Source organism: Bidens hawaiensis, unplaced genomic scaffold (genome assembly GCF_021521415.1).
Source record: "Bidens hawaiensis isolate Kalapana, Puna unplaced genomic scaffold, B.hawaiensis_p1.1 tig00032354_1, whole genome shotgun sequence".
In the NCBI taxonomy this organism is placed as follows: Eukaryota; Viridiplantae; Streptophyta; class Magnoliopsida; order Asterales; family Asteraceae; genus Bidens; species Bidens hawaiensis.
In genome coordinates, this window is record NW_027495490.1 from 216 (window position 1) to 16,668 (window position 16,453).

The window sequence follows — 16,453 nt, forward strand, 5'->3', positions numbered from 1 at the left end:
TATATATATAATCCAACCAATCCTTCCTTTCACCACTTTCTTTCCTTTCATCACACACACCCACTCAAGAACACACACTTTCTCTCTACATTCCGGATCTAAATCCGAGTAAAAAAAAGGAAGAATCTCGTGTGTGAACACCGTTTGAACAACAAGAATCACGTCCAGATCATCGAGTCGTCTCGGATCCGAACCGAACCCGAAGCATAAGGTAGGATTCAGTTTAAATGGTTAAGTTTTTAGTCGGTTTCAACATGCAAACTGATTGGATGATAGATCGGACTGTGAAACTTAAGAAAAACATAAACTTGGGGAGTTATAACCTCATGGGTATGTTATAGGATAAAAAGGTGATGTTTGGTCTATGAGAAATACGGGTTCAGGATCAGGTGCATGGGGTCAGAATGTGCCGAAAGTTGAGAAAGAGTAAAATCAGGTCCTAAGGAAGAGTCACGGAGTAAAATAGCTTTAAAATGGAAAAAAGGATGTAAAAAAATGGGTTTTTCGCATGATAAGCGAAACTCCCATGAGAAGAGAAATTCCATGAGAAGTGAAATTTCCAAGAGAAGAGAAATTACATGAGAAGAGAAATTCCATGAGAAGAGAAATTCCCATGAGAAGCGAAATTCCATGAGAAGCGAAATTCCATGAGAAGAGAAAATTCCCATGAGAAGAGAAATTCCCATGAGAAGCAAAATTCTTCCATGCGAAATTCCATGACCCCCGTTAGTTGAGGGTTTCATTAGCATAGATATAAGAGATACTAGTAATAGATAATTGACACGCGTAATGTATTATACAATTAGCCGTGCACAACTAAGGAAGGGCATTATCATTAACGGTGAGAGAAACCGACTCCATGTGAGTTCTAGCCCCTTTATCTGTTATGTTTTCGGGGCTGTGTGCATACTCCTATGTGGTAGATAATACACTTACTTGATTGGTGAGTGTATGATACGTGTATGATTGTGTATTGAATGTATTGTTACATAATGATTGTATGAACGATTATGTATATATATTTATAACTAGAAGATATATAAAGTATGCACGTATGATAAAGGTAAGGTTATTCGAGACAGAAGGGACCGGACCCTTATAATATCTGTGATGTTAGGGACCAGACCCTTATAATATATGTGATGTTAGGGACCAGACCCTTATAATATCTGTGATGTTTAAGATATAATAGCTTATGGTATACCATAGGGTTTTATGAAAGAAAGTATGTAAGAACGTATGCATGTATGTAAAGTATGTATGAAAGAAGAAATAACAGGTAAGGTATGAATACGTATCTTCGGACACATATGAGTAAGGATATGAATTTAATGTATGTTAATTGATTAACTAGAGCTCACTCAGCGTAGCTGAGTTTTAGTATGCACGCAGGCAAATAGGTTGAGGCAGTTGGCTTGAGGAGGGGGACACATGGCTGTGAACGGAAGAGACTGGCATCTATGAAGAAGTATCATGACTGTTTTAATTAATGTTTATGGAAAGACAATTTGTATGTTAAAACAAAAATGAACGTTTTGTAATGTGATGTTTGAAGTTTTAAGTTATTCCGCCAAAATTTTAATTAACTCTGATTTTAGAATTGTGTTTATGAGCAAATCCAACACCAAAGTAGGGTTACCGGGAACGGGGCCTTACAGGATCTATACGCGACGTATTGCTTTTATGAATTATTGGAGCCCGGCTCCCCTCCCTTCCCCTCCTTTCCTTTTTTTTTTATTATATATACATGCAACCAGGATTCATTCGACATTCAACCAATAAACATTATAACATTTGTTTGTAATATATATACCCACAATGTCTTGGTTTAACCATTTATTTCCGGAGGAGGAGCCGGGTTACGCCGCTAACGATCAGCCTGGCACGTCGTGGTTACTCGGCTTGAACCAGGTTTCGTTATATATTTATTTAGTACGAAGTTGGTACTTTTCTTTTGCTAACACTTGCCACATTACGTTTTGTTAGGAGTACGTCGAGTATGATACCCAGCCCTAACAACCTTATGGTCATGCTACCTCGTCGGGGTTACCAAATTTGAACGAGGTTTCGCTATTTGTATTTATTTAATATGAAGTTGTTGGTTGCCTTATTGACAAAAGCATGCTACATTACGTTTTGTTAGGAGTATGTCGGGTATGATACCCAGTCCCAACAACCTTATGGTCAGCCCGAACAATTTTATGGTAACACTGGCTCGCCAGGCTTCCCAAATTTGAACAAGGTTTCCCGTACTATTACCCTTATTGTTATTTTTTTTACTAGAGTATTACTTGTGTTATTGTTAAAATGTGATTGTTATTATAATATTATTACTATTATTATTATTATACATTGTAGGAGTATTTTGTGTCGGACTATGTTGATCAACTAGCTAGTGTTTACGGTACTCAGCCGTCATACCCGTCACCTATCGCCGGGTCGGATTATGGAGGCCAGGCTTCCTCATCGTACCGGCCACCAGTATCAAGTGTTCCGTTTTACAGAACCCAGTATTCATCGTACCACGGGTGAAACGATCATGCTGGGGCAAACCTAAATGACGATGATGAGGATGCCGTGGTACACCCAAATAACGAAGATGAGTACGACGTTGACTACATACGCGTGATGGTTTCGTATAAAACAGATGCTGTAAGTTAATATTATTTATTTGTAACTTATTTGATAAACGGCTTAATAAATAGCATAAAACTGTTTCAGGTTTTTGATAGCCGCGAAGAGTTGGAGAAATGGGTCAAAATTAGAGGACGGGAGCATAGATTTGTTGCTGTGGTCCAGCGGTCAAAGAAAAACAGTGTGGACCTTGCATGCAATCGTGGAGGCGAACCCAAAATAAGGGCGACGGTGAGACGTACCGGCAGCATTAAAAAATGTTGTCCGTTTAAGATCCTGGGCAGGTACGACTTAAGGGGTGCATGTTGGAGGGTTCAAGTGGTAAACGAGAGTCACAACCACGATCCCGTTGAATTCGAGGAGGGGTGTGCGGCGTTTAGAAAAATGAACAGCGAGCAGCTGGATATGGTTGAGAGTTTACATAGGACCGGCTTGAAGCCGCTTCAAATCGAAGCAGCCCTACGCGAAAAGTTTCCCGGTCTGCAACCTGCAATAAAGGACATATACAACCACACCGCCAAGATTAGGAGGGATGCGTTACTTGGCGATACCCCTATGAAGGTAGTTAAAAAACCTTGTAGTTCTAATGTGTACTTGTCCTGCTTGTAGTGTTTACTAAAGTTTTATTTCATCCAATGCAGGCGCTGGAAAACTTTCTCGCAGGCAACGGTTTCACGTTATATACCCGGGAGAATGAAACCGACGACAGGACGGAGGAAATTTTCTTCTGTCATAATAAGTCGCATAAGATGTGGCGTGCGTTCTCCGAGGTGTTGATGATTGACACGACGTACAACACCAACATGTACGACTGGCCGTTAGTTCAGTTCATCGGTGTGACGTCGACGTCACAGTTGTTTTGTATCGCCACCGCGTTTGTTATCAGGGAACGGCAGAGGAACTTCACCTGGGATCTGGAGAAACTTAAACAAATGCTCGATGACTACATGGAGCCACGTGTGATCCTGACTGACGCGGACCAGGCCCTTATGAATGCCTGCGATGCGGTCTTCCCAAATGCCACCAAAAATTTATGCAGGTGGTACATATCCGAGAATATAAGGAGAAAATTTAAGGGCCTATATAAGACAGATATGGGGAGGACTTCGCGTACTGGTGGAAGGTCCTATATCAGTCTCCGACGATACGGGAGTACGACAACCGTCGCATCAACATGGAACGTCATTTGATACAGGACGATAGAGCAGGTGAGTCCTTCGTATCAGTTGACCGTTTTTATTAGCCTAAACATACGTCTTAATAACGTTTCCCTTTATTTTTTAGAGGTCTGGCAATACATTCGCCACAGCTGGCTGGATCCATACAAACACAAGTTTGTAGCCTGCTGGATCGACGAACGCCGAAACTACGGCGAAACGACGAACCGAGTTGAGAGCCTGCACTCAAATCTGAAAAGGTACCTCAATGGAAGCAACAACTCGCTCGACATAATTGCCAGGCAAGTCCTTAAAATGGTCCACTCGCAGATGAAAGCAATCGGTGAATCTTTTCAAGACTCCCGTTCCAAGGTTATGGAAGGACATCGACAGCACGTCTGGTTGAAGAAGCTATAAAAAACCCCGGGGCCCAGCCAAAAACCCCACACCCCATCATCGTTGTCCTAGTCAGCGTCGCGGTTTTATGTTCCTCGGGGGCGACATAAGACACCGAAGCCTACGGGAGCTCACCACGGGTTTCCTTTGATGGTTTCGCCAGCGCAAGTAACGGTGATACAAATGTTTAAGAGCCTCATTCCAAGCTGGGCACAGCCGTTCGTCTCAGACATAAAAAACGTACGCCCAGACGGTAAATGCGGTTTCCGAGCAATCTCCGTGGGTTTGGGGAGGCATGAGAAATACCGGGTGGATGTTAGGCGGGCAATGCTGATCGAGCTGGAAACGAACGAAGGGTGGTGGAGGGCGATGTTCAGGAAAGATGATGACAAAATTTATGACCGGCTTCGTTCCAGTCTTCCAAACTACACCACGGTCAAGCCAGCGCCGCCGAGGAATTGGTTCAGCGTACCCGCTCATGGGCACTTGGCCGCTCAAACATACGGGTGTGTGTTAGTCAACCTACACAACAATCAGACCGAATGTTACTTCCCGCTCAGATCGGTCCTGACTCGAATCCGGATCCAGTGGTTATAGGCATCGCTAACTATGGAAGTGATCACTAGATATATATCAAACTGGTAGGGGATTTCCCAATGCCTACGCCACACCGTAGTTGGGTAAGAAACGCCGTACCAGTGGCTCTCGAATGGAAAACACGTTTCGGACAGCGTTTGAAGGAGTACGAAGAGATACGCCAGGGTTGGCAAAGGGAACCCTCTAACGTAGATCTAGACAGCTCATATGGATAATAATAAATAAAGATAATAATAACTAATAATAATAATAATAATATCAAGTGTAGGGTTTCGTGCTCATCAATAATATTATAGCCAAACTAATCTTTACTAGTCATTCCTAACTTAGCAATGTAAATAAAGAAAACATGAACATTCAAAGTTTACAAACAAACATCTAGAACATAGTTTTCCAACATGAATGCCTAAACATTTGTAGGACTAACAAGGTATGCAATTCTAACAATCATGAACACCATTAATATCAACTCATAACTTCAACATTTCCTTGAAAGAAAACCAAATTACCATAACCATACATAGATAAAAATCACAATAGTAAAAGCTTCAACAATGTGTAGATAGTAAAAGTTTTTAGCCCATAAGGCTTAATACTACTACAATCAATCTAGAAATAAGCTTACAAAACATGCTCTTAAACATAGAAATGCAAACCAAAATCAAGCAAGGATTGAATGATGGAATGATGAATCTTATGTTGGTGGAAGCCTCTAAAAATCCCCTAAAAATGCTATACTTGGTTGAGAGAAAATCCCCAAGACTCCACACCAAAATGAAGAATATTGAAATGCTTTTAAGCTATCTTAATGTCTGGCACAGTCGTGCCAAATTTTGCACGGTCGTGCCAAGTTATGGAAAGTCAATGCCTTGCTTTATTCCGATCAAAATTGCAGATTTCTCTGTTCTGGCACGGTCATGCCAAAAAGTAGCACAATCGTATGGCTCGGCACTGGCATGCACTGTCGTGCGGCTCGGATGGCATGGTCATGCCAAAAGTGGCATGGTCGTGCAAGGTAAAAAATGGTCTGCACTATCTTTCACTGGCATGCAAACTGGGTTGGCATGATCATGCCAAAATCCGCATGGTCATGCAAGGTTGGCAGATTTGTGGGATTTGTCCTGGAAACGCCTTCTTTTCGTCATATCTTCATCGGGCGGGCGCCCGGACCTGCAAATTCACAAATAACTTAAATAAGAACCATATACAATGAATTTTCATGGAGTTCAACCAAAATATTAGGATAATTCGATGCAATAAGATGTACACTTTGTGTTACATCAATCATAATCTTAACTTATTCTCGTTCATCATGAGTCATTTCAAATGTCTGCTTCAAGGAATCCATTTCTTTCAACCTCCAAGATTTTTCTTTTATAAATAAAAGATGTTTTAGAAATTACACGGTTTTATTTATCAAACTCGAACATTCATTTTTAGAAGTGTTTCATACATTGATTATCTTTTGGATTTGTATTTAAAGTTGTAAAAATGTTTGCTTTCTTTCAAAGTGATGGCTTTCAATGTTTTATAACCCACATGAGGGGGCGGATTATGCGGAACAATCTGACGATAAGAGTAATTATGGTCCGGAACATAATTATCCAAGTCCACGCATGGAAATCATAATACGTACGATTGTGTGTCATAGTCTAGAACCAAAAGTAGTTTGAGTAACGGTACAAATGTTAAGATGGTAAGGACATGGTGGATACGCCGCTGGTATATCCTATATATAAGTGCCCTTATCGGATTGTCATTTGGGGCATGGATTCGATTATTAGAAGCTCTATATTATGATACTTTCCTTAAAAGTTTAATTATTTTCAAAACGATTATTTTTAGTTTTCCTTAATTTCGGGACGAAATTCCCTAAAGTATGAGAGACGGTAACATCTCGGATTTTTCAAACTCGTATTCGTTTACGTTTAACCCAATTCGAGAACATTATTCGGATCCTTATTATTTATTTAAATTAAACGATTATAAGTATTTAATATTTGTATTTTCATTTTATACCCCTTATACTTTTCATATGGTTCATTCATTTATTTAACTCTAAAATGTTCATTATTTAACCACTTTACAAAGTACAAAGACTAGTATTGCCAAAAACCAAAAGTTCCTCCCCTAGGGGCTGGGGCACCATGCAACGGCAGCCACACCTACTGGCTGCGCGCCGCCATGGCTATGCTGTGCAGATCCTTTTGCTTGTTATACTTCCTAGTTCATTTCTACCATATAAATCGTTTATTTTTGGACTAAATTGAATAAATTAAGCCCCAAGAAAATTAATATAGCCTAAGTACATGTCCATGTTCATTACCCCTTGCCCAAGAACGAATTTTACTGATTATTATATTGATTTGATCATTAAAAGCATATTCGGTTTCTTAAACGAGTGAATTAACCATATTTGGTTCATTATTGTGTTTCCTATATAAACAAGACATATTTTCCTCTGCCACAATTCCCTAAACCCTAATTATATCATCTTCAGCCATCACTCATCTCTGCCCATCATAATCTTCTTCGGTTTTGCCATTATACTCAAATAAACAAGCTTAGGAGGTTGACTTTGCTATTGTTTTGACCTTTAACTTCATCTTTCGATTAATCTATACACTTTCCGGGTAAGTTGTGAATGTAAAATCATTCATACATATTCCCTAGTCAATAACGTTCAATCAATTTTCGATATTGAAGGGTGTTGACTGGTCAATTCGTTTAAACCCCGTTAAAGGGCAAAATAGTCAACAAGTTTCACTACTCGTTTTCTCATGCTTCTGGTCAGAACTGACGTTCGGTCCAGAAGACTTTTATTCTCGTAAAAAAATTTTAAGGCTACTAATCAAAACCCGACTTCCGACTAGCTGTTTGGATTCTGGTCAGTACCGACTCGCTTAAATGTTTCATTAACATAACCGGAGTTCTGAACATCCATTTGGAATGATTCCAGTGGAAATGAGTTCGTTTTTACTCATATTTTCTTATCTCAAAGTTTCAGGTTCATTTGGTATCACACCCCAACCTACGGCGGAATAAGCCGGGGCGCGACATAATTGTATCATAGCTCAAAAGACACTAAGTAAATACACGTGTCAATATCTAAATTATTTATTTCATATAATCCAAACACGCAAAGCATAAACATTGGTTGAAAAGAAATTACAATTAAAAATAATAGAAATCAAGTTCATCATTATTCATCATGCATCCTAAGGTCCAACTACTCTTTAATCCCTTGATTCTTCATCCAATATAGCTACATGCGCCATGCGGAAAAATACATAGTTTGTCAACATAAAGTTGAGCAAGTAATCACGGTTTTTGAATACATATAATATAAAAATGACAATTCCTTGCGATAATATGAAATACTACAACTAGCATAACAATATTATAAAAGTTGTCTTTTCACTCGAGTCCCATGGATAACGAGCTACTCCGACGGCGTATGATCATACTAATGAGGATTAGGATGAGGATGAGATACCAACCACCCAAACATAAAATAAACACATACTCACATTTGCACGTATAACTAATTGAGCAATATCATATAACGCAAGCAGTGGAATTGTACTGAAAAATGATTTAACGCATAACGCCCCAAAATATAAAACGGTAAAAAGGGGGTGTGAATTACTTACTTTAACCGGTGGATTAAAGAGGATGAGATAATGATAAAAGTTAGGATGGAAATGGTCAAGCCCTTCGAGATACGCCAATGACAAGAGATCCTAATTATTAACGATGAAATTCATCAATTATAAATGAAATAATTATAAACGAGACTTGAGGTGGGTTTTAGTCTTCGATCGGGTTAAGTAAAAGTTTGATTAGTTTAATTATCAATATTATTATAATTATTATATTTGTTAATGTTGTTGTTGTTGTTGTTGTTATTATTATTATTTATGATTGATAAGTAAAATAAGTAACCATGATATTTATCTACAGATATTTATTTATAAATAACCATTATTAATACGTAATCAATATTAATTAATTAATTAATCATTATAACATCTATATATATATAATAAAAAGGTTAATATATATTTTATTATTATAATTTGAATGATATTTGCAGTTTGGCCCATGGTCTTTAGGGTTGGGTACACAAAAGGTTAATACAATAGTTAGGGGTTGTTCTTGTATATTCTTGATAGTTAAAATCAAATAAATATTTAAATCAACGAAATCTTTTATTAATATTTTTAACCGACTACGAAACGGGTCGGGTACAAAACATGAAACGAAAAAAACCGAAATGTTACAGCATTCTCTACTTTTGGAAATTTCGTCCCGAAATTAGAGATTAAGCCGTAATGAAGAGGTGCGGGTACTTGGCTTCCATTTGGTCTTCCCGTTCCCAAGTGAACTCGGGACCACGTTTGGATTCCCAACTAACTTTGACAAGCGGAATGCGGCTACGCTTTGTTTCTTTCTCCATACGATCCATGATTTCAACGGGTTTCTCGATCGCGCGCATAGATTCATCAACTTGTACTTTGTCGAGGGGTATGTGGAGATTCCCCTCGGCTAAGCACTTCTTAAAATTGGAAACATAAAAAGTCGGAAGAACATTGGAGAGCTCTTCGGGAAGATCGAGACGATACGCAACTCTACCAACTCTTTCAACAATTTCAAACGACCCAACGAAACGAGGAGATAACTTGTTTCTTTTACCAAATCGAACTACTCCCTTCCAAGCAGATACTTTGAGGAGAACACGATCACCAACATTGAACTCGAGCGGTTTACGGCGCTTATCGGCGTAGCTCTTTTGACGGCTACGAGCGGCAAGAAGATTTTGACGAATATGAGCAATCCGGTCGGAAGTTTCTTAAAAAAGCTCAGGACTGGTGATTTGCGATTCACCAATCTCGCTTCAACAAATCGGGGAGCGACATTTTCGACCATAGAGAGCTTCAAAGGGTGTCATGCCAATACTAGTGTGGAAACTATTATTATAGGAAAACTCAACAAGTGATAAGTGAGTATCCCAATTTCCACCAAAATCTAGCACACAAGAGCGGAGCATATCTTCGAGAGTTTGGATCGTTCGCTCGGATTGACCATCGGTTTGCGGGTGATAAGCGGTGCTTAAATCAATACGGGTGCCCAAGGCGGTTTGCAACGAATTCCAAAAATGAGAGGTAAACCGACCATCACGATCGGAGATAATGGTCAACGGTGTTCCATGGCGACAAATGATATTCTTGACATAGAGTTGTGCTAGTTAACTCACGGAGAACTTTTCTCGAATGGTTATGAAATGAGCCGACTTGGTCAACCAATCAATAATTACCCAAATACTATCATTGCGGCTTTGAGTAGTGGGGAGTTTGGTGACAAAATCCATAGCTATGTCCTCCCATTTCCAAACAGAGATCTGCGGTTGCTCGAGCAAACCAAACGGCTTTTGATGCTCGGCCTTGACCTTAGAACAAGTGAGGCATTTAGATACATATACCGCGATATCTTTCTTCATTCCAGCCACCAAAACATGGGACGAAGATCGGCATACATCTTATCCGCACCGGGATGAATCGAGTATCGTGACTTATGAGCTTCATAAAGGATAAACGTGCGAATACCGTCACGATCGGGAACCCATAAACGGTTCAAATAATAAAGCAAACCGTTGCGTTTGGTTTCAAGTTGGAGTTCGGCGCCACGCGACATCTCGTCGTATAAACTTCCTTCGGTGACAGAGACGTGTTGAGCGTCGAAGATGCAGTATTGAAGGTCGGATTGCATGGTGACACAATTGAGCAAGACGGATTTAATGTGACTCTTACGACTAAGAGCATCGGCCACGACATTTGCTTTCCCGGGTTGGTAGCGAATCTCACAATCGTAATCGCTTAACAATTCGGCCCATCGTCTTTGTCTCGTGTTGAGATCCTTTTGGTCGAATATGTGTTGCAAATTCTTATGATCGGTGAAGACCACACATTTCGTGCCATAAAGATAGTGTCTCCAAATTTTCAAGGCAAACACGACCGCACCAAGTTCGAGATCGTGCGTCGTGTAATTTTTCTCGTGAACCATAAGTTGACGCGAAGCGTAAGCAATGACCTTGTCTCGTTGCATAAGAACACAACCGAGGCCTTGGATAGAAGCGTCACAAAATACGACAAAATCATCGTTGCCCTCGGGAAGAACAAGGATATGAGCATTGCAAAGCATGTCATTTAGTGTTTGAAACTCTTTTTCTTGATCGGGACCCCATTCATAAACTTTCCCTTTGTGGGTTAGTGCGGTAAGGGGTGAAGCAATTTTTGAAAAGTTGCGGATGAAACGACGGTAATATCCCGCTAAACCAAGAAATGAGCGAACCTCCGTTGGAGAGGACGGGGTTTTCCAATTTTTAACGGCCTCGATTTTAGCGGGGTCAACGTGAATACCCTTGTCGTTGACGATGTGGCCCAAGAATTGAACTTGCTTTAGCCAAAATTCGCATTTTGAGAATTTAGCATAAAGTTGTTCTTTTCGCAACAAGTCGAGAATAGCGCGCAAAGGATCTTTATGTTCGTCCTCGGATTTAGAATATATCAAGATGTTGTCGATGAAAACAATCACAAACTTGTCGAGGTAGTGTTTACAAACGCGATTCATAAGATCCATGAAAACGGAGGGAGCATTAGTCAACCCAAAAGGCATAACTCGGAATTCAAAGTGCCCATAACGAGTATAGAAGGCGGTCTTGGGTATGTCATCCTCGTGGACACGAAGTTGGTGATAACCCGAACGGAGATCAATCTTGGAGAAACAAGCGGATCCTTGAAGTTGATCAAATAGGTCATCGATGCGCGGAAGGGGATAACGATTCTTGATAGTAAGCTTATTGAGCTCTCGGTAAACGATACACATTCGAAGAGTACCATCCTTCTTCTTGACAAATAAAACGGGTGTGCCTCATGGAGACGAACTCGGGAGAATGAAACCCTTGTCTGTGAGTTCTTGGATTTGATTGGAGAGTTCTTGCATCTCGGAGGGTGCAAGACGGTACGGTGCTTTGGCTACGGGGTTTGCTCTGGGTACAAGATCAATACGGAACTCCACTTGACGTATGGGAGGGAGTCTGGAAACGTCTTCGGGAAATACTTCGGGGAAATCGCGAACAATCGGGATGACGGAAAGTTGCTTTTCTTCGTGGACCATTGTAGTGACTTGGGCTAAGAAAGCGACATACTTCTTTCGCAAGTAACGTTGGGCTTCAAGGCACGACATGAGGTTTAGCTTTGAGAATGGTCTTTCTCCGGCGACGTTTAGAATCACGCCACCTTCGATAGGGATACGAATAATCTTCTCGAAACATAGAATTTCGGCACAGTGAAGAGAGAGCCAATCCATACCAATGATGACGTCGAAGCTACCCATTTGCATCGGAATGAGATCAATCGAGAACAATTGCCCATTAAGGGTGAGCGTGCAATTACGGACGACGGAGTCAATAACGATCAAACTACCGTTAGCTATCTCTACCGTGAAGGGTTTAGACAATTTACTATGGGGCACATCAAGTATGACTCAAAATCAAAGGAAATGAAACTCCTATCGGCTCCCGAATCAAATAATACCGATGCAAGATGCTTGTTAACTAGAAACGTACCGTTCACCACATCGTTCGAGTTTCGGTCTTGGTGCGCATTGATGGTGAACGCTCGCCCTTGAGTTCCTTGAGGTTCTTGGGTTTGAGATGTTGAAGCTTGAGGGGTCGGAGCTTGGTAGGCTTTCATGAGCATGGGTTGAGCTTGAGGGTTTGGAGGAGGCATGAGTTGGGGTAATTGAGGTTGGTAAGTTTGAACTTGGTAGGCTTGAGAGGTGTAGTAGGGTTGCGGGGCAACATAGGCTTGATGGGCTTGAGCGAGTCGAGGACCCGCGTTGCGAAGGTGGTTTAGATCACCGCAGTTATAGCAAGCCCCAAGGGTGTTAGTGATTGGAACACAAGGGATGGCTTGGTTGGGTTGGTTTGACGGTGCGAACCGCGGTGGAGCGGCTTGCACTCGGGGTGCTTCTCGGCAGTATTGGATGAGGTGGCCAAATCGGTGGCACTTGGTGCACACTCGGCAAGTGGATTGAGCCGGATGGTGACGTTGACAAGTGTTGCAATACGGGTGTGGGCCGGTGTATGGTTTTTTGGTTGGAGGGGCTTGTTGGGCTATGGCATAGTTTTGGGAATTGGGCTTTCGTTTGTTATTGCGGTAATAAGAGGATTTGTGGTTGTGGTTGTTAGGGATGAGATCGGGACCGTACCGGTACCGACCGGTCCCGGTTCCGAAAATCCCGGTCCCGAAAATCATCAATTTTTTGTACCGGTACCGGGACGGTAACAGTACCAAAGGTAAAAAAATCAGGAAATACCGGTATCGTTCCCGGTACCGGTACCGAAACTTAAAACTTTGGTACCGATTTGGTACCGACGGAACCAAATCGGTACCGATTTTGTTACCGGTACCGGTACCGAATTTGCCCATCCCCTAGTGGTTGTGTTTGAAGGATTCGGGCCTTGAGGATTCGGGCTTGGACTCGGATGCGGGCTTATCATTGGGCTTGTTGGAGCCTTTCCGCGTCAAGGTCCCAGCCTTAACGTGGTTTTCGATGAGGGTACCGGCTAGAGCAATGGCATCACGAAGTTCCTTCGGGTCACGACTAAGGACGGAATCTTGGATTTGCGTCGGCAAACCCGAGATGTACTTATCAATGGCACGCTCCAAAGGAGTAACCATATGCGGGATAAGGACGCTCAATTCGTGGAATCGGTTGTTGTAAGCGGTATTATCACCTCCCTCTTGCTTCAAATTCCGGAATTCTTCTTCCAACTTCCGGAGTTCATATTTCGGCCAGAATTGGTCTAACATGAGCTTCTTGAGGTCATCCCATGGCAAGGCCATGGCAACCACACCCCCAAGGTCTCTCTTTTTGCTAGTCCACCAAGTAAGGGCACTAGATTTGAAAACACTTGATGCATACGTGGTCTTCTTTCTTCTGGACATGCAGAGTGGAGGAACACGCTTTCCATGTGCACGAACCACTGAAGAAGGGTTGTAGCACCCTCAGTCCCAAAGTAATCGGTTGGGTGAGCGTTGGTGAATTGCTTGATAGTGAAGACATTAGGGTTTGCGGGAACAGTTGCGGCATTCACGGCTTGGAGTTGAGAGATGACCATAGGGAGGGCTTCCACAATTCCCTTCGTAATACGAGATGACATGCGACGGCCAGAGTTGCGGCGGGTACGGTTAATGAGACGGGAATACATACTGCAAGGATCAAATGTGTAAAATTTATGAGACTTGGGTAAATGTTGTAAATGTATGAATTTGTATAAGTTGATACTTATGAATTCTATTTAACAATTTGAGGTTGAGTTTGTGTAAATCGATACTTGTGAATTCTATTTAACAATTTGAGGTTGAGTTCAGTGGTTGAGGTTGAGAATGGAGTCGTTTATGAGACGTGATTTTATAAGTGTTGACGTAATGAGGGATAATAAATAAAATAAATACATAAGTAAATAAATAAATATTTACAACGTAACTTAAAATTGAAATATGGGGTTTCATTTGTTGGTTAGGATTTCATGAACCACCATGGTTCCTTCCAACGAAATGAAAATATCGAAAACCAAATAAAATTAATTAAAATAGAGTTGTGAAGGGTGTTGAGATAGATGGTTGAAGTACTTCGGGAACCACCCCGTATTTGTGTACTTCACCCAACTATTCAACTAAAACACAATACGGAAAACCGAGTTTAGCCACGTATCACCGTGAATTCGGTTATAAGTTAAGGATGTGATCGTCACACGACCACGATTGATACAATGAGGGTAGTAGATTCGTGAACGTTTGGTGTGATACGCTTTGGCCTAACAAGTTTCACATTCACATCTCACCCTCCAAGAAGGCAACCAGGTCTCACGGTTGATTGAGATGTATACGCATTGCACTTCCTTAGGCTCGCAAGCCTTGGTGTCAAGGGATCGGTGTATAGGTGTGTCCCCCTTACAGTTACTACGTATCCGTTACACGAATCATCCTCAAGGAGAGGGGAGTTAAAAGGTGGGAATTCTTAAGGAATTTCCCGATTTAAAAACCGTCCTAAAATTTTGAAAAATGATTTTGAGGCATAGCCTCGGAATAAGTGTGTGCTTTCGTGTACAATTTTATATGATAAACAATTTAAATAAATTAAGCTATGTACAAAAATTTAAACAAATAGGGTGCACGTATAGAAACACGTATAGGGACCCTAAACATGCTACTAGGCCGTTACGTCTAACCACATATCTTATAGCCTTCGAAACTGATACCAATCTGTCACACCCCAACCTACGGCGGAATATGCCGGGGCGTGACATAATTGTATCATAGCTCAAAAGACACTAAGTAAATACACGTGTCAATATCTAAATTATTTATTTCATATAATCCAAACACGCAAAGCATAAACATTGTTTGAAAAGAAATTACAATTAAAAATAATAGAAATCAAGTTCATCATTATTCATCATGCATCCTAAGGTCCAACTACTCTTTAATCTCTTGATTCTTCATCCAATATAGCTACATGCGCCATGCGGGAAAATACATAGTTTGTCAACATAAAGTTGAGCAAGTAATCACGGTTTTTGAATACATATAATATAAAAATGACAATTCCTTGCGATAATATGAAATACTACAACTAGCATAACAATAATATAACAATATTATAAAAGTTGTCTTTTCACTCGAGTCCCATGGATAACGAGCTACTCCGACGGCGTATGATCATACTAATGAGGATTAGGATGAGGATGAGATACCAACCACCCAAACATAAAATAAACACATACTCACATTTGCACGTATAACTAATTGAGCAATATCATATAACGCAAGCAGTGGAATTGTACTGAAAAATGATTTAACGCATAACGCCCCAAAATATAAAACGGTAAAAAGGGGGATGTGAATTACTTACTTTAACCGGTGGATTAAAGAGGATGAGATAATGATAAAAGTTAGGATGGAAATGGTCAAGCCCTTCAAGATACGCCAATGACAAGAGATCCTAATTATTAACGATGAACTTCATCAATTACAAATGAAATAATTATAAACGAGACTTGAGGTGGGTTTTAGGCTTCGATCGGGTTAAGTAAAAGTTTGATTAGTTTAATTATCAATATTATTATATTTGTTAATGTTGTTATTATTATTATTATTATTATTATTATTATTATTTATGATTGATAAGTAAAAATAAGTAACCATGATATTTATCTATAGATATTTATTTATAAATAACCATTATTAATACGTAATCAATATTAATTAATTAATTAATCATTATAGCATCTATATATATATATATATATATATATAATAAAAAGCAGAAATGTTAATTATTTGTTACACAATATATTAAAGAAGAGATTGTTTAAATCTTTAAGCTAGTTTAGTTTATTTTTATATAAGAGAGATTATATATATTTATTAAAACTCCAATTATATGTATATATAAGGTATATCCTTGTGTGTGTGTACATATATATGTATATATGTATAAATATATTTGTATATATATATGTCGGAAAAAGTCGGGAAAATAATAGCTCGGGGCTCGGTTTTGTTAAGAATAATATATACTAAAATATTTTAACAAGAAGC

The 16,453-nt window shown here is 40.1% G+C and overlaps 1 protein-coding gene across 1 annotated transcript; it reads left to right on the top strand.

The window, feature by feature from the left end:
* Positions 1-2,143: 2,143 nt before the first annotated feature.
* Positions 2,144-4,208, top strand: LOC143583283 (PKS-NRPS hybrid synthetase cheA-like; the record flags this gene model as incomplete). The annotated part of the gene is made up of 6 exons (XM_077065629.1): positions 2,144-2,242; positions 2,359-2,481; positions 2,722-3,195; positions 3,276-3,673; positions 3,727-3,842; positions 3,919-4,208. Coding segments are annotated over 6 exons (1,500 nt in total), but the record flags the coding sequence as incomplete, so codon positions are not given.
* Positions 4,209-16,453: the final 12,245 nt, after the last annotated feature.